Genomic DNA, 22,755 nt, shown 5'->3' with positions numbered 1-22,755 from the left:
CCAGCGAGGCCCACGTATTGCTGCTGTTCCTTCTTCTGATTAGTCTTCGATCTATGACAAGGCTTGTGTGTTTTGGATGCGTGTACATCTGTCTAGCTACTATGTATGTAATCGAGAATCAAGCTTCAATGACGCCAGAAATGTTAACACCCAAAGTGTGTTGAGCACGAAAATAAACATAATAAAGAAGTAATTCGTAGAGATGAGGGGATCATTATAAGAACGCAAATGATGGCGTTGTATATGCCAGTCAAATGGAAGTGTAGAACAAAGGATCAAGATAATCCCCAAAAAAAAGATATAAGAAAAGGCACCCTCTAAACCGCTAGTGAGAACGCCGTTTTATATGCACCTTCGATTTCATCTAGCAGATCGTTAGCAAGGAACTTCATACCAGAGTAGACAGAATACTAACCTCTCATCCCATCCAGAGCCTCAAATGCAAGCGAATAATTCGATACCGCGGCGATGATCCGCTCTAAGCCCTGTCGTAATTCCTCAATGAGCTGGTCCGTTGAACTTCCGCCACGCTCATCTTCCATTGACTCAGGCGAAAGCTGCTTCGCCACGCGCGCCTTGTAGTATATCATGAACATGGCATAGCTACTTTGCATGAGGCAGCATGCGAACGAAGGCATCGTGCGAGGTAAGGCGCGAGGCTGTCGTTGGGGATGTGTCAGAGGCTGTGGAACAGGCAGGCCATTGAACAAGCGGGAGATAACGAGTGCGGCCCGGAGACAGACTTTGGCGGATTGCTGCGTGGTATATGGGAACCCAGATGCGAATGGATACTGCGAGTATTGCGGGCCGTATGTGTGGATATCTGGGTGGATATCTGGGGAAGTGGTGGAATCGGGTGGAGTCAGGTATTCGGATGAGGCGGCTCGTTCGAAGGAGGTTAGGTTTGAGCTGGAACAGGAGCAGGTGATGCTTTGCATGCCTGGAGGCTTTGGGTTGCTGGTTGTGGAGACGCTGTTTTGGGTTGCTGCTGTTAGGTCGCAGTGTTTTTTGATGAAGATTGGGATATCAGAGAATGCTCGGAAGCGGTGCGTTTTGATTTGTGCACTGAGGATTACTGTTAGTTGGTTTGATAGATGATTAGGCAGCCGGTGCACGAACCTGGATAGTTTGATTCGGGATATTGCGCGTATCGTTTGAGCTGTGATGGATTCGTTGTGATCGCCGAAATCTGATGTCTGGGGCACGAGTGGGAGGAGATCGGCTTGTGCAATCACAGAGTTGATCCATGCGTCGAGCTGTTGCATTCGTTCAAACATATAGTACATCCCCGATTGAGAGGAAAGGCACTTGCCCAGGTCGCCAATAAACTGGGTCGCAGATACAAGTACCTGTTGGGCTTGGATCAATATAGACCAACCCTAAAGATCAATTAGCGCATGGAAGACAGAAAGACGGGTATTTGGGAACGAACCTCGGTATCTGATGAAAACGATGGATAGGGAGTCGTGAACTGAGGGTCATTAATGACGATAGCAGGCATCTATTTCTTCGTTAGATTCAACCACCCAGATCAAGAAGTCAATATGCTTACCGTCGTACTAACGATAGATCCTTGAATCACACAGTAATACTAAGTCATTATTAGAATAAGATCAATCAACCGAAAGAGAAGGGTTCGAACCGTCATCCACCAAGCTCTCCGCCGAGCCTCCGAAAATTCATCATTCCCTACTTGGGCATGAAGTGACTTATCCAAAGCAATTGCAAGAGCCTGACCGGCACGATATCGCATCTTGAGCAAATTGCCACGCTGCGAATACTCATAAACTGAAAGTACCAGAAGAGCCAAGAGGCTTTCATTATCTACCGGAGCATGGGAGTGGAATCGTTCCCGTCCAACGAAAGGTCGTGCAGAGGCCAATGCTTGACCGGGGTCCGTTGACGACAAATCAAGATCACATTCCGCTTCGACGGTTGAATGGGCGAGTTTGGCGAAAGTCTGAGCATATGCTCTGCGCTGAAGTATAGACGTTGGAGATGACGGGTCCAAGTCATTTGGATGCGGGATCAAAGCTAGAATTGCGGATATTGCAAGACTTAAAGGTGAACGAGGCCGGTACATCATCATAGGTTCCGATGTATTTGAACATGGGACGGTGCAGTTCAATGGCATATCCCGACATGGTGGAGATGCCCGAGGCGGAAGAATGGGGAAATAGTTGTGAATAAAGTCATAGTAGGCGTTCAAACTGGACAGTTTAGATGATGTACACCTAAGATCTTGCAGGGATATGCCTTACATTTCGGGCTCACTTCCATATGTCCTTACAAAACACTGGGCGCTATTCAATGACGGCGGTACTGGGGGCACTTGCATATGTGACTGGCCCCCATCGCCGGTGAAGAAGCCTTGGAACATAGATGGAACGTCGGATTGGAAGTCTAGGTGTCTCAAACCAGCGCCAGGCAAGGAAAGCTCATCGATTTGGTTGAACATCCCCGGTACTAAGCCTCGGTAAGTACGTCGCTTTCTTAGCGTGATCGCGAACAACCCACCTTCATCGAACTCTGGAGGTGAGGGCACAGCAGTGTATGGAGCAGCTTCATCTTGCGTCGATTCCTCTTCTGGGGACGGTGAGGGCTTTTCCTTCTTTTTGCGTGGCCCGCCTCGTTTGCTGGGCAAATAAGAACATTCTTTGTCTTTGTTGACACACTAAGGGGATAATCAGTCCATGCAATGAAGATGTATCAGACCAAGCTCGATCCATTCGATCCACAAAAAACAAAGCATTGAATCCCGAAGGTAAAGGATACATACGTTCGCGCATGGCATCTGGCCGCCACATCGTGTTCTCGAAGCCCGGCTGGAGTAACCGGTTAGTGGAGTGGTTCCTCTTTTTTTTGCACGGGATTTGCTCACCAGGGTAGACAAGCTACCTTAACTGGCGGTTTGGCAAACTTCTTGCGAACCGGCCGAGGTGCCGTCGAGGCAAGCGCGTTATAATCGTGAATAGTATCGGCCATGGCGGATCACACGATCTAAGACGATCTCAATAATTCTACTCCGTACAAAAGCATTGATTGGGACACCTCTCGGTGTCTTCGCAACCGGTCACTAGTTGAAATGGCGCATTCTGCTAGAATCATCAGCAGGGCCAAAAGGAAGGGCGCTGATATAGAGACTTTTGTGTTGATTGCTTGATCTTCGCAAATCCCGAGCCGTGGGGAGCTTCGGGATTTGCTTTTGGCAATGAAACTAAGCGGAGACGAGCGTAGGATTTGTCAAAATGCACGCATGGACATGAGAATGATTTCGATCTAAATATAAACATGAATCTAAGGGAAACCCAGCACTCAGGAGAACAACCGGACCAAAGGTGGAATTCGGGAGACGGAGGCTCGGAGGCCAACATACCGATACCGTTATTTACCACGCCACTGGCCGAGTGGCGAGCGACCGGCGGGTAATCTGGTAATCTGGTATTGGTAATCTTACCACACCTCGCAGTCACGTGGCTCCACATTTTCCGCGCTATCGAAGCGCGATGATGTAGTTGCGAATTATGGCTTGGGATCGTTTAAGCCCGGGAGGCTTCTATCTGTACATATCTTCGATCTGTCGATCGCGGGTCCCTCCAGCCAACAGGAGCTTCGGAATTAAATTGGGAAAATGCGATCCCACATACACTTCCTAGTGGCCCATTCGCTAAGCGATTGGTATAACAGATATAATTACGGAGTACCATATTGGAGTTGGCCAGGCATGCTATGTATGTTGTATGTACGGACTAGTTACAGGCTCAAGTATACCGCAGGGGTGATGTGCATAGTTCAACTCGTATCCCCCACCCCGAACTCCGCACATATTATAGCGGAGTATGGCTCCTGCCTTTCTCCGCCAGGGGGAGCTTGATGCCTGCAACATGCCGTACACTATCCCAGACACTATCGGGGACTTTCACTGGAAGCTTGTGTCCCTTCAAGTATTGGTCGATCAGCCACATTCCAACCACAAATTCCTCACGCGTTAAAAGCCCGATGTTATGGTGATCAACTAGATCCCACACTTGTTCTAGAATCACCTCGGGCAAACGGCTGCGGGACCATATCTCTCGTACCACTAGATTGAGGACCATCTCCGAAACATGAGGTGGCCATGCCAGGGTTCTTTCGTTGGTGATGCCGACAGGGATGAGGAGCCCTTTATTTGAAGCCCAGACGCCTTCGTATCGTTTGCGCTCTTTCTCCGTTATTTCACGTCGCCAGCGTTTACGATCCCCCTCGTTGTGTTTATGGGGATGTTTGTGGAGTGGGTTCCGATGTTTTCGGTGGTCGGCATCGGTGAGCTTCGGCATGCCGCGAAGTGTCTGTGGCATGCTCTTCGGTGGACTTGGCGTCCTTGATAGATCACCCTTGGATCGGTTTGCGAGTCTCAGAATGGAACGTGCCCGTCGTCGCTGAGGAGGGAGTGGCGGGGGAACTTTGATTGATGGGGAGGCTCGAGCTGACGCCAGGGATGAGGCAACAATGGCGTTAGAGAGAGCCTCCTCACTCATGCTGGTGGAGTCATCTATTATGCTGGGGGTACTCGTAGTATTCGAGTGGCTTGATATAGACATCACGCTGGGTGTTGAAGCTCGCTGAGGTGTTGTCATGACTCCATGGTTTCTATTAGACCCGCGTGATGGAGGTACACGGGGAGGAAGCCTGGGTTTTGATTCATCTGGTGGCATAGAAGAGGTTCGTGACCTCAAAGAGGGGTGAGGGCTTGATTCGCGACTATCAAGATAACCCATGTGCGTCATAGATCGTTGAGGTAAAGAACGCCCGTAGATAGGCTGATCTGAATCAGACTCTAAGTCGCTTTCCGGCGGTATGCGATCCAGGGGATTATTTTGTCCATGGATTGAGCGAACAGGCATAGGAGATGGTAGCCGGCACTTCTCTGGAGACGGTGGCACCCGGCTTGCGCTTCGTACCGCACCAAGCATCGCAGCGGCCGACGGACCAGCGGTCTCCCGTGCTGGGGATCTTGATGCAGCGAGCCGTGCCGCGATCTCGGGCGTTGAAGATACAGGCGGAGCCAAGCTTCGTCCCCGCACACTTAACACACTGGCAGGAGGCGAAAGTGGCCGATTTGTCAATCTCCCGATCTTATCCTTTACAGAGCCCACTTCTGGGCCAACGTCAGATTCAGCCCTTTGACGACTCGGATGACGATCGCTTGCCATTAGGGCTGCAGCTGTAGCAGCAGACCTCGCCTTCACATTGGGGGACGAATCTCTGGAGTGCTGGAAGGCAAGTGTGGCGCCTTGTAAAGCGTCATTCCGGGCCATATGGGGCGCCAACCGCTGGTTCGCGGGATTTGCAGCCTCGCCATTCATGGATTCAGTATCAATTTTAGATCAGAGCTTGATCCAGCCACTTTGGAAACCCCGGGATCGATAGGATAGGATGATCCACGATGAGCGTATGGCTGCTTTTGGGATAGGGGAGATGGCGGAAATGGCCGTGCACCCGACCGCAGCACGTTTTCTCTACGCGACTCGCAGAGTAGACACGAACTCCATGTTTGGCATGAAATAACCTCAAATAAGCATACAATTCTATAGATACTTATACACTCTTCCAAGTACCATTATCAACTCACTCTCCGCTCGACTCCGTACGACCCATCCCCATACTGTCAACCCCGGACTCTAATTAACCGAGCCGGCATTTCGCGTTTAAATCGAAGCCAATCATCCGCCAATCCTTGCCAATTTCTCCGCAGCTTGTCCCCCCTCCTCTGCATCTGCAATGTGACTTGCATAAAAGGAGAGGCTTGCTGCTGTGAGGCATCTCTGGAGGCGCCATGCTCTCGGATAAAGACAATGCTCAAGGTGAGCATCCAATTCGTGTTCTGAAGACCGGCACTAAAGATCGCCAAGGTACAGATGATCAAAATACAGGAGAGCGGGAGGGACTGAGTGCTGGCCACATTCAATGCTCAGTGTGCAGCAGCACCTTCCGTCGACCAGAGCATCTAAAACGACATCTTCGGAGTCACACGAAGGAGAAGCCATTTGAGTGCACCCAGTGCGGCCGCCATTTCTCCAGAACGTATGCGCCTGAGTCATGCCTCGTCTGGCGTGCTGTCCCGCTGACACGTAAATCACAGCGATACTCTTCATCGGCATGAACTTACTCACCATGCACCAGAAAATGAAGGCGGCAAAGAACGGACTCACCGAATCACAGTCAAAACGTTCCGGGCTTGTTTCAGTTGCGCAACAGCGAGAGTCCGATGTAGTGGCGGTATGCCATGCGGGCGGTGCGACGCTCGTTCGCTTGAATGCCAGTACCCCACTAAACGGCGGTCCAAAGCGAAAGCTACGAGAGATTCAAACATGCAAGATACTGACCCGCAAAATGACAACGTCAAGGCCATGCACCTAGACTCAAATCCAGCCGCTCATCTAGGCCAGTTTGCTGCACACCCTACAAATGAGCCGGTATCAACATCCAAAACGTCGCTTAACGTGTCATCTACTTCTAGTAGTGGTCAAATAAAGCCAATATCGGAAAATGCACATATCATCCCAGACAATTCGACTCCTGGTCTATATATCGCGAATGAGACACAACGCCCATCGGCAGCACAAATACCGCTGGAGGTGTACTCGGAAGAAACCAATCAGACATATGATACCTCGAATGCTGGTACATCCAAAGAGTTTGCGGTTCGTTCATCCGACAATTTAGACTCTCAAATCAGGGATCTCCAGCCAGAAATGACATTGGTCGAAAATCCGGAGGTGTCGTTGGAGTTTGATCCCACGTTATTCGACCAATCGATCCTCTCCACTATCAATTGGCTCCCTAGCGAGTTGCTTTCCGGTACTTATGGTCAGGCCCCACAGTCTACGAGTGTTTCTTCGCAGTACAACCAGTCTCTCAGCCCAGACGCCTATTTCTCTCGACCAGCGTGGCAACCGCCAGTCATCAATGCTGGGCAAATTAGCCCTTCGCGTGCAGAGCAGGTCTCCCAGACACCTTCTGTGCATATTTCCTTGGGACGTAACGTGGAAAGCCCCAATCAATCTTCCCACGTTATGAATGATCTTTCTCCTCATGCTGAATCAGTGAATTCTTCCAAGCGATCAGCGGATTACTACATCGATGGTGCCGGAGCAAGACTGCCAAAATATAGGAAGAAACTTACTCCTTGGTCCCGTTCGTCTGCAGAGCCAGTTGATATTGGCAAACAACTGCTTGTCGAAGACGGTGAACGACAGTTCAACTTTCCTAGGATCTCTGAAGTTCAGATAGACCACGTGTCGGAAGATGTAATGCGCTTCGCCCAGCAGATTGAACTCTCGACGTACGATGAGCTATATCGAAATTTTACTCAACTATGTCGCAACAAAAATCCATTTTTTGAGGCATTCGACTCTGAGAATTTTCCTACCGCAGACGAATGCAACCGGTTCATCATGTTCTTCTTCGACGCATTCCAGGTCGTTTACCCGATATTGCATCTTTCCAAATTTAATCCCAATACATGTCATTGGCTCTTGACTTTGTCAATAGTGGCACTTGGGTGTCATGTTTCTCACATTCCTGAGGTCGAACAGTGTACAACTGCCCTTCATGAATTTATTCGACGGGGTATTCATGTTGAGGTACCAAAAGTCTTATTACATCTATTGATACCTTTCCAGCTAACCATGTTGCACCAACAGAAAGAAAGGCGTGGCTCTAGTAAGGCTTCTCTCGAGTTATTGCAAGCTATGTTGTTCAATTGCATTGGACTTTTCCATAGTAGCAGCGAGCGTGAAAAATCCTCTGCCTTGAGCACTTTTGGTGACTTGGTGTCGCTCATGAAGACTTCACGGTTATTGGCACCGACGAGAATGAACTTCAATGTGGCGCCAGCAGAAGTAGCATGGTCATCCTGGGTTCAAGATGAGGTCAGGAGACGCACCGGCTACTGCGTATGGGTAAGCTTTGTTGGAGAATAGATGGTTTGCTTTCACTGACGATGACAGCTCGTGGATTGTACACTCGCTTATTACTCTGATGACCGACCCCTCCTTTCGCTAGATGACGGACAAGCTGCTCTGCCCGCTCATGAAACACTGTGGCAAGCACACTCTGCAGAGACATGGAAGTCACTGTGGGAGAAGTCAACCCGTAAGACTTGTTCGGGGCCTAATGATTGATCAAGCCCTAACTCTTTACAGCCAATGAGTCATTACACGACGCAGTACATATTCTATACATTGAAAAGAGAGTTATTTCTGGGATAGGAGAATTCAGTCATATCCTGCTTATCCACGCTCTTTATCACCGACTGTGGGAAGTAGGAGACTACTTCCGGCGACCTTTATCGTTCTGGAACCCGACCGCAAAAAAGCAATCTCGCGAGACTGCCATCCCCACAGGCTCAGTATGGCTCCCAGGGATCCCATCATACTCCAAATGGAGAAACAGCGCATGCGACTGCCTCGATATCCTCCACTGGACCGCTAATAGCACAGTCGCCAAAGCCGCCGGACTCGAGCACCCAACTGTTCTCCACCTCCACGCCGCTCGACTCTTTCTACTCGCCCCGTACCGTGAAGTTCGTTCCCTCGCAACCGCCCTCGCAACAGAGAAGCTGCGCTGGAGTAAACGACACCAGTCCCTCGAGTGGCAGTACGTCTGGCGCTGGATGAAACACGACCAATACAAAGCCCGTCTATCAATCATTCATGCAGGTGTCACCCTGTGGCATGTAAGGCGCTACTCAACAAACGCATTCCACGAGCCTGTTGCAGCTTTCATTGCGGTGCTTACGCTGTGGGCGTACGGATCTTGCCATGGAAATACATCTGTCGAGTCGACCCCACGTTCGGAGCCCCTCCACGAACCGAGTTTCGTTCATCTCGATCGGCCATGTGATGACGAACTCGTGCAGCTCTTTGTTCGGGAGGGCCACGCTATGAGAGGGAATGTCACTGGTGTTGGTGATATTTGTGGTTCTGAGGGCCCAGAAAGGGTCTTGCGCGTTGGATGTGAGATTCTTTCGGGCTTGACCGCATGGAGTGTTTCGAAGAAGTTCATGGCTATTTTGGCTAGACTTGCGGATTTGAGCTCGTATCATTCGTCTTTGGAGCAGAATCGCAGACCTGATGAGCATGTCTGATTTGCAATTGCAGTGGAGGATAAATGGTACATGGCAAATAGGGACAAGTTGTTCATTTTCAGCTACACATCTGGTGTTTCTTTCGTTCGTTTTACCATTTGCTATATACCCTCTTGAATTGAATTGAAGTGATTGGATATATTCTCTGATTTGAATATATATTCAACCCAAGCGCAAAATAATATTACAATTTATCACTGATCAATTTAGGAAACGACATTCAAAAAATCCTGTCGTTACATGTCTATCAATATATATCTTTCCGACAAACCTCTCGATGTAAATGACCGAAAGAAAGCCCTCCATAGCCCAACAGTTTCCAATCGACCTCAATCAACATCCGAGCAGTACAAGGAAATATGCAGTTCAACTCCTTCACAGTATTGGTTGGGGCAGTTGTCTTTGCCAGCTCTGTTCAAGCGGGATGGGACTGGTGTGCAGCTGATGTTACCATATTACGTTTAGGAATCCAGATATACCCTGTGGTGGGAACTAAATCGCTTTATGCTAGTGTCATTCTCCAGCGAATTGTATAAATGTGGATTACTGATAAGGTCCAGTTCACATTTCCTGAGTTGAATTGACCTGTACACATACATGTAGTTTGAGGCTCATGGGAGCTCTTATCTTATCTATTATCTTATCAGCAGTGCAGCCTAGAATCATCTGGGGTAACGCAACTTCCAGTTCCTCTCTCTTCCTCTCACTTTTGCAACCATGGATTCTGACGAGATCTTGGCCCAGGATGGCCTCAAGCCGGAGATAGAGGAGGATTTGGATGAAAAGTAATCCTGAAATGAAGTTCACATAGACATATCACTAATAGCGATTGGCAGATACCCCAATAGACCTCACAATCGAGCTCCGACATTGCCGTTCCACGACTTGTACATTGACCTGTTTAATCCTTTGAGTGAGCTTAAAAAGAAGCCTACCGTTTCCGCGCCAGCCCGTCGAAAAGTTGGCCCACACGGCAAAGGTGCTGCAAATCTCAACCCGTTCGAACGTCGACGCGATGTGATTGAGCGCTTCATTTCGCGGTGGCGCAAGGAAGTCGGCGATGACATATATCCCGCGCTGCGATTAATTCTTCCTGACAAAGATCGTGATCGACCTATGTATGGCATCAAGGAGAAGGCTATTGGGAAGATGCTTGTCAAGATCATGAAAATCAATAAAGAATCAGAAGACGGACATAATCTTATGAACTGGAAACTTCCTGGCCAGGGTGCTGGAGCTCGTATGGCGGGTGATTTTGCCGGAAGATGCTTTGATGTTCTCTCGAAACGACCTATGCGCACCGAGCCGGGCGATATGACGATCGACGAGGTGAATGAGAAGTTAGACAAGTTATCTGCTGCGTCAAAGGAGGATGAGCAACTACCAATATTGACAGAGTTTTACCGGCGAATGAATCCCGAAGAACTTTTGTGGCTCATCCGCATCATTCTTCGACAGATGAAGGTTGGTGCTACCGAACGAACACTCTTTGATGTTTGGCACCCCGATGCCGAGAATTTGTACAGTATTTCCAGCAGCCTGCGACGTGTGTGTTGGGAGCTTCATGATCCCAATATCCGACTCGAGGGAGAGGAGCGAGGTATTGCATTGATGCAATGCTTCCAACCGCAGCTAGCCCAATTTCAGATGCATTCATTCGACAAAATCATTGCTCGTATGAAACCAACAGAAGATGACAATGTATTTTGGATTGAGGAGAAGTTGGATGGTGAGCGCATGCAACTCCACATGGTGCCTGACGAATCAACCAACGGCGGTCGAAGATTTGGCTTTTGGTCGCGGAAAGCGAAAGAATATACCTATCTCTACGGGAATGGTATTTACGATGAGAACGGTGCTCTGACAAGGCATCTGAAAGATGCATTTGTGGATGGAGTCCAGAGCATCATTCTTGATGGCGAAATGATCACTTGGGATCCTGAACAGGATGCCATCGTTCCTTTTGGCACACTGAAGACCGCGGCGCTCTCGGAACAGCGCAATCCTTTCTCAAACGGACCCCGGCCTTTGTACCGCGTTTTCGATATTTTACATCTGAATGGACGCGATCTGACAAAATATACCCTCCGTGATCGCCGCAATGCCCTCAAAAAGACCATCCGACCTGTCCATCGACGCTTCGAGATTCACCCTTACGAGGAAGCTACCACAACAACAGAAGTCGAAGCAGCTCTGCGGAAGGTCGTTGCCGAAGCTTCAGAGGGTCTTGTGTTGAAGAACCCTCGCTCTCCATACCGACTGAACGAACGCCATGATGACTGGATGAAAGTGAAACCAGACTATATGACTGAATTTGGAGAGTCTCTTGACGTTGTTGTGATTGGTGGATACTATGGTTCAGGTCATCGAGGAGGTGCCTTATCCAGTTTCCTCTGCGGGCTACGAGTAGACGGCGATTCCACCCAAGGAGCAGATCCTACGAAATGCTGGTCCTTTTGCAAAGTTGGTGGTGGGTTCACTGCAGCTGACTATCAGGAAGTCCGTCATCATACAGAGGGCAAGTGGAAGGAGTGGGATGCGAAAAGGCCACCAACTTCCTTTATCGAACTCGCTGGCGGCGACGCTCAGCATGAGCGTCCAGATATGTGGATCAAGCCGTCTGACTCGATTGTTCTGTGTGTAAAAGCTGCCTCAGTCGCAGTCAGTGATCAATTCCGCATGGGATTGACGTTGCGCTTCCCTCGCTTCAAGAAGTTGCGCAGGGACAAGGACTGGAAGACCGCGCTCTCGATCCAGGAGTTCCTTGATCTCAAGTCTAATGCAGAGCAGGAGCACCGGGAAAAAGAGTTCTCTGTTGACAATTCTCGAAAGAAGCGAGTGAAAAGAGCAACTAAGAAACCACTCGCAGTTGCTGGCTACGAAGAGAATGTCGATGCCCAGTACATCGGGCCTTCTGGGCATATTTTTGATGAGCTTAACTTCTGTATGTCCTTCTCCTGTGTTCTTTTCCACAGAATGAACCATACTAACAGACTGTAGTCGTGATGACCGAGTCGAGCGCCCCAGAAAAGAAAACAAAATCTCAGCTGGAACAACTTGTAAAAGCCAATGGGGGCAAGATCTATCAAACTAATACGGCTGCGGTCGATACAATATGTATTGCTGAGCGGAGTAAGTGATATTCCACATTTAGAACAAAAAGCAAGCTAACACTCTAGTAGGAACAGTCAAAGTCGCTTCATTGCAGAAAAATGGACAGCAAAACATAATCCGACCATCTTGGCTCCTCGACTGTGTAAAGCAGAATGTTATAGATGCAGGCCTGCCCGATCTTCTTCTACCGTTTGAGCCCAAGTATGTTTTAGACACCCAAAAGAGACTAACAGGGCTAACCACATTGATGCACCCAGACATATGTTTTTCATGACAGAGGGCACAGAGGAAGAAGTTACAGCAAATGTCGACAAATTCATGGATAGCTATACTCGCGACACAACCGTCGACGAGCTCACGGACGTATGACACTCCAATCAGCGAAAATTCAATGTGCATTGACTAACAGATATCCCAGATATTCAAGCAAATGGACGAGAACCGAGACCAATCGGACTATACCGTGGACCCAGAAACTTTCCAGCGAATCGAGACTCAAATTCAAGACAAAGTAAACGCCGGCTACACAGCTCCATGCGGTTGGCTCTTCCGCGGCCTAACATTCCACTTTTACTCAACCGACAGCGAAAACGAACACAGCCCCCAAGAACTGAAAAAGACCCACCGTCTCCAGTTCGCTCGCAACACAGCTCGATTCGCCGGCGCAGCAAGTGCCACTTCTCTACAAAGCTCGGGCATCACACATGTGATAATTGATCCGGAAACACTGTCTTCGACAGATATCTCATCTCTCCGAAGCTCCCTTGCCGCGCATCCGGGTAACAAAATGCCGCACCTTGTGAGCGTGGACTGGGTAGAAGAAAGCTGGAAGAATGGCACGTTGGTGGACGAGGAGAGTAAGTCGGAAGATCTCGCATGTGGCTTTCGGGGGCGTCTTTACTAATACCTCTTGCAGGATTCCCGGCTCCGCGATGACCCGGTGAATGAAATCGCGCAGGATTCTGCGGCCTCGGGTACAGTGATCTCCTGGTTGTTACGAAGTATCATATATTTCCCGGTTCATGTTGGGCTGATACGCCGCTTTCTTTTTTTGCGACGTATTCAATCGCAAGCGAGTCGGGTCGTTAGATCATATTTTATGAATCATCCGATTTTTTGAATCGAGGCTGTACCGCTGTACTTCGTAGTACGCAGTACTCTGTAGTGGTCTTCGAATGTATAGACCCCGGACCCCAGACTGTATAGCAATAAGGTTTGAACCCTGTCGATTAATAGGAGAATATAAAAGTTTGGGAAAACACCCGAGATTCATCATGCCATGCGGATCTCACGTCATGCAAGGTGATCTCACTGACTTTGACACATGTATGGAGTACACCGTACATATCAAACTTTATGCATGGTAAGCGGTATAGTATTTTGACGTCTTGACATCAGTCCAATAGAGAAGTCAGGGATGCTATTCCAAACCGTCGGAAATTTTGATAGCACAGGCTCAAGGAGAGTCCATCTCTCCTATAATGACCTTAGATTACACTTAATAGGACAAAATATAGTTGATATGTTTCAAACTTCGATTGAATTTGAACTGATATTGTGAATGATGATCGAAAAGATCTATCAAAGGCAAGTGAACAAGGCCCTGCAGAAAGGAGAAAAAACGTAGGCTACCAAGGCACCATGGGGGTATGTAACAAAGAGAGAGAAAATATGTGTGGGGATCATGACACCGTCCCAGCCCAACGCCGCGCTTTGCAGAGAATAACATGAAATGAGAGTGAGAAAAAAGCAAGAAGATCGTATGTACTGAAGTGAAATAGCCAGAGAGATGAAGAGAGATGTATCATGCCCTTCTTGCGCTCTGCGCTAAGATAGGGGTTCTATCATGATCTCTATTTCACTAGGCGGAGATGCCCACCCATCGAGAAGGGACTGAGTTGTTCTCGTCTCCGCCATCGTATTGTCCCGACAAGCGGTAGTTCGTTTTGCGTGCTGGCAACCAGATGCGAGCGCGTGGCGGGATGTCTTCGCGGAGCTTGCCACTGCGGCGCATGTTCATTTCGAGGACCACCACTCGTAAGAAGTCACTGTTCTCGCGAATCTCGCGCTGGCGTGACATTGGTGGGGCCTCTGGTTCGAAAATGACATGACCTTGGTCCTTGCTCGCGATGTGGAAATGGTTTTTCCGGTTCCCACGGCCGCCGCTTCGGCGATAGGTCTGCATTTGGATCGAGACTGGGCAAGTACCAGGGGCATGTGGGGTGTCGTGAGGGTCATTATAGACATACATCTCTGCGGGTGACATCGGAGTGGGATTCATTGGACTCGGGTTCAAGTAACGTCGCAATGCGGGAGAAGGCGTTTCTTGCATTGGGAGCGGACGCCGGTCATCGGTCATCTCCGGGGTGATGGTGAAAAGGGATCGGGTGAGGAAATCCTCCGGTTGAACAGATGGTGTCGCAAATGTTGATACAGATTGGGCAGCAGATTTGATAGCCCGTAAGGAAGCTGTAAGATTCGACTTGAAAGTAGAGCCAAAGCGCCCAAATGATGCAGATCGCTTTGTGGATACTGTATCGGGGGTGACAGGCTCAAAGTCATTCTTTATTTCGATGAAGTCACACTCCTCGAGTTCAGTTTCAAGCAAAGGGTGGTCAAAGGCACACTCCTCGGAATGCGAGTACCGAGGCTGTCGTCTCTCCGGTGTACTTCTGTGACTGGGGGGAGTTGGTGGCGAGGAAAGACTAGAGGGAGATGCTAGACCGTGGTCTAATGATGGCATTGATTCGCTTGATGTTGACCTCACCGATTGTGGGGATTCATGCTCGGAGTCATTGCCAGGCAAGAGTTTCTCATTATCGTCGGGTGGGCTGAGAAGGATATCCAGAGGAGAGTATGCAGTCCCATCCAGGAAATGATCCTCTTTCGACTTGAGATCTTCCTGTATCATGCGCTTGAAATCCTCTGCGTGGTTTCCACGAGGAAGCTTTCGAGGTCTGCGGGTTGACCAGTTGCGTCGCGGGACTGGGATGGCCGTCGCATCCAACATCGAGATGAATGACGTAGGTCTCGGGCGGTCGTTTGACGAGCTGGAAGAGGATCGGCGAGAGGATTCCGATGTTTTCGACGGAGTACGGGATCGACTATCTCGACGTTCTGAGATAGTCCGCGAACCACGCTTTGGGGGAATCCCCACTGGGATAGTGTTGCTCGATCCACGGGTTTCGCTTTGAGTAGCGGGGAGATGAAGGCCCGAACAATCTGAAGGCATGAAGGGTTTCATCCCATTAGACTGCGAGGACTTTTGCGGCGGTGCCGAGCTAAGTAGGAATGCTCTAGGAACCATCATTTTGAGTGATGTTTCATCACACGATCACAGCTACTAGCGAGGCGTTGACCGGATGAAGCACTCTGGTCGAGTGTCTGGACGAGATACATGGATGAGGGAGAAAGTATTTGGCAACAAGATCTCCGGCCTTACGAGTCAGGCGGAAGAGGACTGGTAGCCAATCCGATGGTGAGATGTGTTGGCCCAAAGAGATGCTAGGGAAGCGGATAGGGCCGTGAGACAAGGGTATGCAGGGACGCACGCGATTCGATAAGATAGCAGAGACAGGTGATAAGGTAGAGAGCCCAAGGTAGAAACGCCTGTGAGGCAGAGAGTTTCTTCAGGAGACAAGAGTAGAGAGTAAAGTCGAGAGGCGTAAAGGTAGGAAGAAGAGAGATCATGAGAAAGAAAGTGGTGATCTCAGATAGATAAGACCGTATTGGGCAGGTAAACGCTGGTAACGATCTAAGGAAAAGCAGGACGGTAATTTATTTTACAATGTGATTGATTGGCTGTGCGGGGGACAATGCCGGCTTCCGGATTGTGTCTGATGACCGTTACGGTATCTGGGTATTTTTGCATACAATTCTCATTACTCATGGAACATTCCGCCGGTGGAGTTCGGAGCACTAGAATCGTTTTTTTCAATGAGATTTTCTTTTTTCTTTTTCTCTTTTTTTTTTTTTAATATATGCCAATATAAGGAGGATCAGCTTAACAGATACAGAGGTACAGTAAGTATCACCAATCATAAATTTATCCTCTATCAAAACATATACGGGGTACCTAACTGAATAAGATCTCTCATCAGAAAATCGAGCTGAGCATGTGGGCCCTTTAAGGTTGCTTTTAGTGTTGTGCCGACACCCTTCTCCCCAGAATCGAGACCGAAGAAAAACAAACCCGAAAAAGAAATAATAAAAAAAATTAGATCCCGTTAAATAATGTATTATAAATCCGATCTTAGCTCCTGGGACATCGGGCTTCGAGGGATCCATTTCGATTTATGCCGACATATTCTGTTTTACGCAAAAGAAATCATAAACATCGGGCTACACTGACAGGGATTCCCCTGCGTCTTTTGCCTTCCCATGATGTATGTTGTACGACGTAGGTGGTCTAGATGTACCCCTACGGAGTACATACATTGTATATTTTAGACATTAAAATATTTTTTTTAAAAAAGGGACCGGGTGGCTGCAGTCCCAAAAAGTCAGGTAGGAGACCGACGTGGCTAGTGGAGCGCCTTAAGCGAGGATAATCCGACATGATTGCGGTGAAGCCCCTATTTTCTTCCCTATATTCCGTGCCTATTATTATTGTGGCTTTACTTGTGGCTGTTGATATCCTGTTGCTTCAAATCATGGTATGTGATTGCTGCTGTACGAGTAAGTAAACATTACCTATCAACAGTACGGAGTACTCCCCATGGTGTGATGCCAAAGACACCTCATACTGGAGCCTTGGGCGTAAAAGGCGGTCCAGGTCGACCCACCCACATAGTTATCGAGACATTCTCATTTGACACATCGAAGACGGCATCATAGATGTGACATACAAACACACATCAAGTCGAAAAAACAAAGTCGAGGGGTGGCTGGTGAACCGCTCTAGGCGAGGGTAATTGCGGTGAACCGCTATACAACGTACGGAGTACGGAGTACGCCGTAGACAGTGATATTTTTTTACTGTTCTCGTGTGAGCTAGTCATAGCTCTTGTTTTGAAATGAGTATTAATATTTGTTGGGACTATGTTTCTTACGGCCAGTACTCCGTATAATGTACGAAGTAACCTGACTATGCCCCGTGCCCCCTCCGATATGAATCCTTCAGTAGGCGAGATCTGAAACATGCAATCTGTATCGGAGATACTGCCAGAGACGAATTTGGCCCGAATCTACTCCGTACAACATAGCATCATCACTATTATACTTTTATATATGGAGTAGGTAGTCCATTAGCATCAGCATGCGACATGCACATGTATCCATCCTGAACCTTGGAATGGAATCGCGGGGCCACGTGAAGACCTTAGTCAGCCGCTTATCGAAAATGGACATCAGAGCCATCCAGAGGCCGGCGATAACCACGTCCTGCATCATCGCTGTTTGCATCCAATCATTTCCAGGGCTTCGCCAGCTTCTAATCGCGTGGACTTCCAAGGTTGTGCGCTGAGCTCATCCCCCACCTCCACTGCGGGTCGCTTCAATCGCGGGGTACATGAAACCTCTTACGATTGCTAGGTCTCTGTAGATCTTCAAGCCATACGGAGTAGCTGGTGCGTCGATATCTCCCGGTTGTAACGATTTCCGACCTTAGCGCCTAATGAAACGGTCTCGATCGCCATGGTGGTCCTATAGACTAACATATCCACAGCCATCACGCGCCCCCTTGATTTGGGAAGCCGTCATGTTCTACTAATGAGTTTTGTACTGTGAAAGATGGACTTGCCATGTCGAGGTCTGGACCAGTCACCGGCAAACACGACACTAGGCATGCAAAGAGACCCCGCGGGGAAACTATCATACTCGCGTCTTAAGTCGCACCTATCAATCCGAAACAATGAGTGCCGAACGTGCCCAATCGTCCAAAAGACGATGCGTCAGCACAGCTTGTGTTGCTTGTCGTAAAAGAAAGTCAAAGGTTGGAGTTTTATGTTCCGACGCCAATACGCCACATTCCTAATTTTATATGCGTGCAGTGTGATGGAAACCTGCCCAGTTGTGCAGCTTGCTCCTCTGTATACCATACACCTTGTAGGTCTCTCTAAGAGGAAGGACAACCTATTTCTAATTTTGCTGACGCATCCATAGGTGTATACGATCCAAACTCGGATCACCGTCGCAAAGGTGTTTATAAGAAAGATACCGATACATTGCGGACCCGAAATACCACTCTGCAGACATTGATACAGGCGATACTAAACTACGACGAAGCAGATGCTTTTGATCTAGTGCGCCAGATCCGCTCTTGTGATGACCTAGATGATGTAGCAGCTTCGGTGATTGCCCAGGAGAAGGGGCTTCTGTCTGTTGATCAAGCCGCAGAAGGGACCACCAGCAATGTCAATGCGACTGAGATAGATCGATTTGAATCGGAATTGGCTGGTAAGATGAGTGAGCTGATGCTTGACGGGTCACGCAAATTTATTGGAGGCACCTCGAACCTCATTTTCTTGCCACAAGGTTCAGAGCTACACGAGTCTGCTGCGATTCAAAACAGTCTCGGTTTCGGTACGGGTGGTCAAGCTCACGCAGTCAACCGATGGACCCGAGTGACGGAGGACGACTCGCTAATCAGTCATCTGATGACCATGTACTTTACATGGCACTACCCGTTCTTCACCATCCTGTCCAAAAGTTTGTTCTATCGGGATTACATCCGTGGAATCTCCAGTTCATATTGTTCTGCACTGCTTGTCAATGCTATGCTTGCTCTGGGCTGCCATTTCAGCTCTTGGCAAGGTGCTTTTGATGACGGCCAGAATCTTGCAACCGCGGGAAATCATTTCTTCAGAGAGGCAAAACGGCTCATCGCGGAAAATGACGAACACGAGAATTCAAAACTTTGCACTGTCCAGGCCTTCGCGCTCATGTCTGTCCGAGAGGCGGGATGTGGCCGTGAAGGAAAAGGCTGGGTCTATAGTGGCCTAAGCTTCCGTATGGCTTTTGATTTGGGGTTGAATCTCGATTCCGCAAATCTCGGGGCGAACAATCTCAGCGATGAAGAAATTGACGCTCGCCGGATCACCTTTTGGGGTTGCTACCTTATCGACAAGTAAGTCTTCAATGTTGTCATTGTCCCTAACCATTCCCTAACACTCCGCAGATGCTGGTCAAATTACCTTGGTCGCCAACCCCAGCTGACCTTGACAAACGCCAACGTGCCCAAGTTTGATGTCTTGCCACAAGAGGAAACCGAGTTATGGTCGCCCTACACCGATGCTGGCGTTGGCCACGACCACGCGCAACCATCACGAATCCGGGCTGTTGCGCTCCAAATTTGCAAGTTGTCTGAGATCAGCAGCGATGTACTTGTATTCTTTTATCATCCAACAGAGCTGGAGAAATCCGCGCCCAAACAGTCGGAACTGAAGAAATTGAGTGACGTTCACACCCGGCTTGAGGCCTGGAAAAACAACTTGCCCAAGGAACTTGTGGCAAAAGAAGGACAGCTACCTCAGGTGCTGGTCATGCAGTAAGTCGACATCAGGACCTCGATCGGCATAATTTTATCTTGGCTAACTTTGGCAAAAGTATGCTGTATCAACTTCAGATAATCCATCTATACCGGCCTTTCTTGAAATACACCAAGGCCAACACTCCACTTCCTTCTCATGTCTCACCTCGCAAGATATGCACGCAAGCTGCGGCCACGGTTTCCAAGCTTCTACGTGTATACAAACGAGGATATGGATTGAAACAAATTTGTAACATTGCTGTCTATATCGCCCATACTGCATGCACTATTCACCTTCTCAATCTCCCCGACAAGAACGCCCAAAGAGACGTGATCCACGGCCTCAAGAACCTTGAAGAAATGGCAGAGGGCTGGCTCTGTGCCCGACGTACCCTCCGCATTCTCGATATATCAGCAAACAAGTGGCAAGTAGAGCTACCCCCCGAAGCAACCTCCATATTCGAACGAACCCATAACAAGTGGGGGTCCTGGGGCTCTTGGGACCAAGCAAGTTCCCCCTCAACATCCGACGACTCCCCCGTTGCAGCCATACTACACCAGCCCACAAGCCCAAGTCGATTCTCACCATCTGCCCAATATCCACCCGAACCCCTCCCAGCCAACCCCATCACAATGGTCGGAACATCCATGAGCTCCCAATACGCTCCGGCCCCTGTCCCAATATCATACCCCCCCTCGAGGAGTGCACCCCATCCAACAGTCGGATTTTGCTCTTCCCGAACCAACATATCTCCGGCCACAAATGGCCTACCAATTCCCTCCATTCACAGCTGCAGTTCCAAGTCCCTCTTCCCCCCACCCGAACACATGGTATGATGCCTCCGGCGGTCAGATTCCGCCACCAAACACAACGCCGACATCGAATGAATCCCCCGTCTCCGGATATGACGGCACTGAGAACCTGGTCGACGAGAGCCAGGATTGGTGGTCGAGAAATGCTAGCGCTTACGGAATCGGCATGGATAATTGGAATAATACATGGAATCCTTCTCCGCAAAACCAACCTATGGTTTCCTACCATCAGGCCAATCTTATGCCTGTTTCTCAGCCGTCTCCCACTGGTCCAGAGCAGCCTCGAGCTCATGTTGGAATGTCCACAGTTGGATCACCCGCGGATCCTAGTGATGCTGCCGGGTATGGAGATAGATGGAAATAATGTATGGAGTTTTGAAAGTTGGGGTTGCGAAAGAAACATATATTTTGTTTATAAAATTGTTAATGACACCGTTTTGGAAAATTCGTCCTATGCCGGCATCTGTGTGCGTACCATATGCTAACGGAACCAGTTCCTACCTATGGTTTCCATCATAAGATGGTCGATTTACAGACAAGGAAATTGAAAGGTGCGAGTATCAAAAAAATTGTCATAGATGATCATTAGTTCTCAAGTACCAACACCAAGACGCAAAATGCTACTGCCAACAGAACCATATAAAAGAAGAAAAAGAAGAGGTTGCAGTGGATGGTATCACTAGTAAACGGATGAATTAGCAAACCGGGATCAGTCAAAGCATCAGAGAAAAAAAAAGAGCTTACCAGGAAATAATCAGCGACGGGTTTCTTCGCAGGCATGCCCCTTGTGTCCTGCGCCGCAGCCTCAAAGACTCGGTACCTCCTTCCAGGACTGACGACTGTACTATTTGCAACGACTCCGTTACTCCGGCCATATTCACCATTACTGCGAGCGACGGTGCCACCCCCACTGGCGTCTTCGCCTAGCTCAAGGATGGCAGCAACATTACCGCAGCGGTAGCAATAGTTCGGAGCAGACCAGACGGTAACGATGCCACCGTCAAACATCTCCTTGTATCCCTCCATTACAAGTTGGTGGGCACGGGCGACAAGGGACAGGCCGTTGAGATGGTTGAACTGTTTGACAATATCGCCGCCGAAGAGGAAGCCAGCGCCACGAGGGCTTAAACCCCAGCCTTCAATCTCATCTGGATCTGACCAAAGCAAATCGCACATGGCACCTTCGTGGGGCACCTCCTGTTTGCGGTCAATCAGTCGGATTTTATCGACGGAGTCGATGAGCGGTGACAATCCACCATGTACACAGAGCACCGCTCCGGTGCGACTAGTCACAGCACTGCCGTTGCCATCGCCACTGGCACCTGTTCCTGGAGCACCCGTTCGCGAGGGCGCTGCGGCCTGGCCTGGGGCGGCGGAGATGTCTCGTGGTGGGGAGATGTTTCGGGAATCTGTCGATGCGTCGGAGGAGGAACGTTGTCGGGGTCGATAGCTGCTCTCCGTGACCTCACCTCTGGAATTCAGGACTTCTGTTTCCAGCCTTCTGTCATCGATGGGCATGTTGCCTTGTGCTGTGTTGTTGGTGGGTTCTAGCTCCGAGCTCGCGCCGAGCACGATCGCTCCCAGCGCCAGGTAGTCGAATACTTCGCAGCAGTACCGCCATACGTTTGCACTGCCGTATTTGCGGATACACTCGTCGTAGAAACCATATACTGTTGTGATCTGGCGTGACTCATGGTTGCCGCGGATCAGGGTGATGCGATCGGGGTATCGGACTTTCAAACAAAGGAGGAGAAGGAAGGATTCGAGTGAGTAGAAACCACGGTCGACGAAATCGCCCATGAAGAGGTAGTTGGTATCGGGAACATCGCCGCCGACGCGGAACAGCTCCATCAGATCGTGGAACTGGCCGTGGATGTCGCCGCAGATAGTTACGGGTGCATCGACTGACACGACATTGCCTTCTTCGATTAGGAGCTCGCGCGCCTTGTAGCACAGCTCGCGGACCTGACTTTCGGGGATCAGGCGGCAGGCCCGCAGCTGCTCGATCGCCCTGTTAGACAGAGAATGTTAGTGTGACGAGAAACGATGGGCGGGTCTGGCGAGCTGAGGGGTGCCATACCGGTCTAGGTCACTCATGTTGTCGAAAGAGGGGCAAGGGGGAAAGAAAGAGGGAGTACGGGTATCGAAATGAAGAAGCCCCCAAAGAAATCAGATGGCTCAGTTCTCCCTTGAAAAAAATGGTCTCATCTTTGCGAAGCCATGGCGGTTA

The 22,755-nt window shown here is 49.3% G+C and overlaps 7 protein-coding genes across 7 annotated transcripts; 3 read left to right on the top strand and 4 right to left on the bottom strand.

The window, feature by feature from the left end:
* Positions 1–317: 317 nt before the first annotated feature.
* On the bottom strand, positions 318–2,985 carry N7457_004780 (uncharacterized protein; the record flags this gene model as incomplete). Its single annotated transcript, XM_057175825.1, has 9 exons — positions 318–364; positions 416–1,065; positions 1,120–1,379; positions 1,433–1,501; positions 1,553–1,591; positions 1,643–2,210; positions 2,262–2,674; positions 2,780–2,825; positions 2,882–2,985. The coding sequence occupies 9 exons, from the start codon at positions 2,983–2,985 to the stop codon at positions 318–320; spliced, it is 2,196 nt and encodes a 731-aa protein (XP_057032872.1).
* Positions 2,986–3,827: 842 nt separating this feature from the next.
* On the bottom strand, positions 3,828–5,345 carry irs4 (the record flags this gene model as incomplete). Its single annotated transcript, XM_057175824.1, has 1 exon — positions 3,828–5,345. One exon carries the CDS (start codon positions 5,343–5,345, stop codon positions 3,828–3,830), a length of 1,518 nt encoding a protein of 505 aa, XP_057032871.1.
* Positions 5,346–5,815: 470 nt separating this feature from the next.
* On the top strand, positions 5,816–9,130 carry N7457_004778 (uncharacterized protein; the record flags this gene model as incomplete). The annotated part of the gene is made up of 5 exons (XM_057175823.1): positions 5,816–6,063; positions 6,122–7,625; positions 7,686–7,943; positions 7,992–8,136; positions 8,187–9,130. The coding sequence occupies 5 exons, from the start codon at positions 5,816–5,818 to the stop codon at positions 9,128–9,130; spliced, it is 3,099 nt and encodes a 1,032-aa protein (XP_057032870.1).
* A 717-nt stretch (positions 9,131–9,847) lies between these two features.
* On the top strand, positions 9,848–13,180 carry N7457_004777 (DNA ligase (ATP) DNL4; the record flags this gene model as incomplete). The annotated part of the gene is made up of 7 exons (XM_057175822.1): positions 9,848–9,915; positions 9,967–12,074; positions 12,131–12,262; positions 12,313–12,445; positions 12,502–12,607; positions 12,663–13,101; positions 13,161–13,180. The coding sequence occupies 7 exons, from the start codon at positions 9,848–9,850 to the stop codon at positions 13,178–13,180; spliced, it is 3,006 nt and encodes a 1,001-aa protein (XP_057032869.1).
* A 925-nt stretch (positions 13,181–14,105) lies between these two features.
* Positions 14,106–15,554, bottom strand: N7457_004776 (uncharacterized protein; the record flags this gene model as incomplete). The annotated part of the gene is made up of 1 exon (XM_057175821.1): positions 14,106–15,554. The coding sequence occupies one exon, from the start codon at positions 15,552–15,554 to the stop codon at positions 14,106–14,108; it is 1,449 nt and encodes a 482-aa protein (XP_057032868.1).
* Positions 15,555–18,095: 2,541 nt separating this feature from the next.
* N7457_004775 (putative C6 transcription factor (NirA)) lies at positions 18,096–20,889 on the top strand (the record flags this gene model as incomplete). The annotated part of the gene is made up of 6 exons (XM_057175820.1): positions 18,096–18,176; positions 18,235–18,289; positions 18,347–19,310; positions 19,362–19,730; positions 19,790–20,387; positions 20,434–20,889. The coding sequence occupies 6 exons, from the start codon at positions 18,096–18,098 to the stop codon at positions 20,887–20,889; spliced, it is 2,523 nt and encodes an 840-aa protein (XP_057032867.1).
* A 312-nt stretch (positions 20,890–21,201) lies between these two features.
* On the bottom strand, positions 21,202–22,622 carry N7457_004774 (serine/threonine-protein phosphatase; the record flags this gene model as incomplete). Its single annotated transcript, XM_057175819.1, has 3 exons — positions 21,202–21,204; positions 21,270–22,536; positions 22,606–22,622. The coding sequence occupies 3 exons, from the start codon at positions 22,620–22,622 to the stop codon at positions 21,202–21,204; spliced, it is 1,287 nt and encodes a 428-aa protein (XP_057032866.1).
* Positions 22,623–22,755: the final 133 nt, after the last annotated feature.

Source organism: Penicillium paradoxum (assembly GCF_028828445.1).
Source record: "Penicillium paradoxum strain IBT 22861 chromosome Unknown utg000004l_segment0_segment0, whole genome shotgun sequence".
Classification (NCBI taxonomy): Eukaryota; Fungi; Ascomycota; class Eurotiomycetes; order Eurotiales; family Aspergillaceae; genus Penicillium; species Penicillium paradoxum.
The sequence above is the reverse complement of the archived record's forward strand: the minus strand, read 5'-3'. Positions and strand labels throughout refer to the sequence as shown.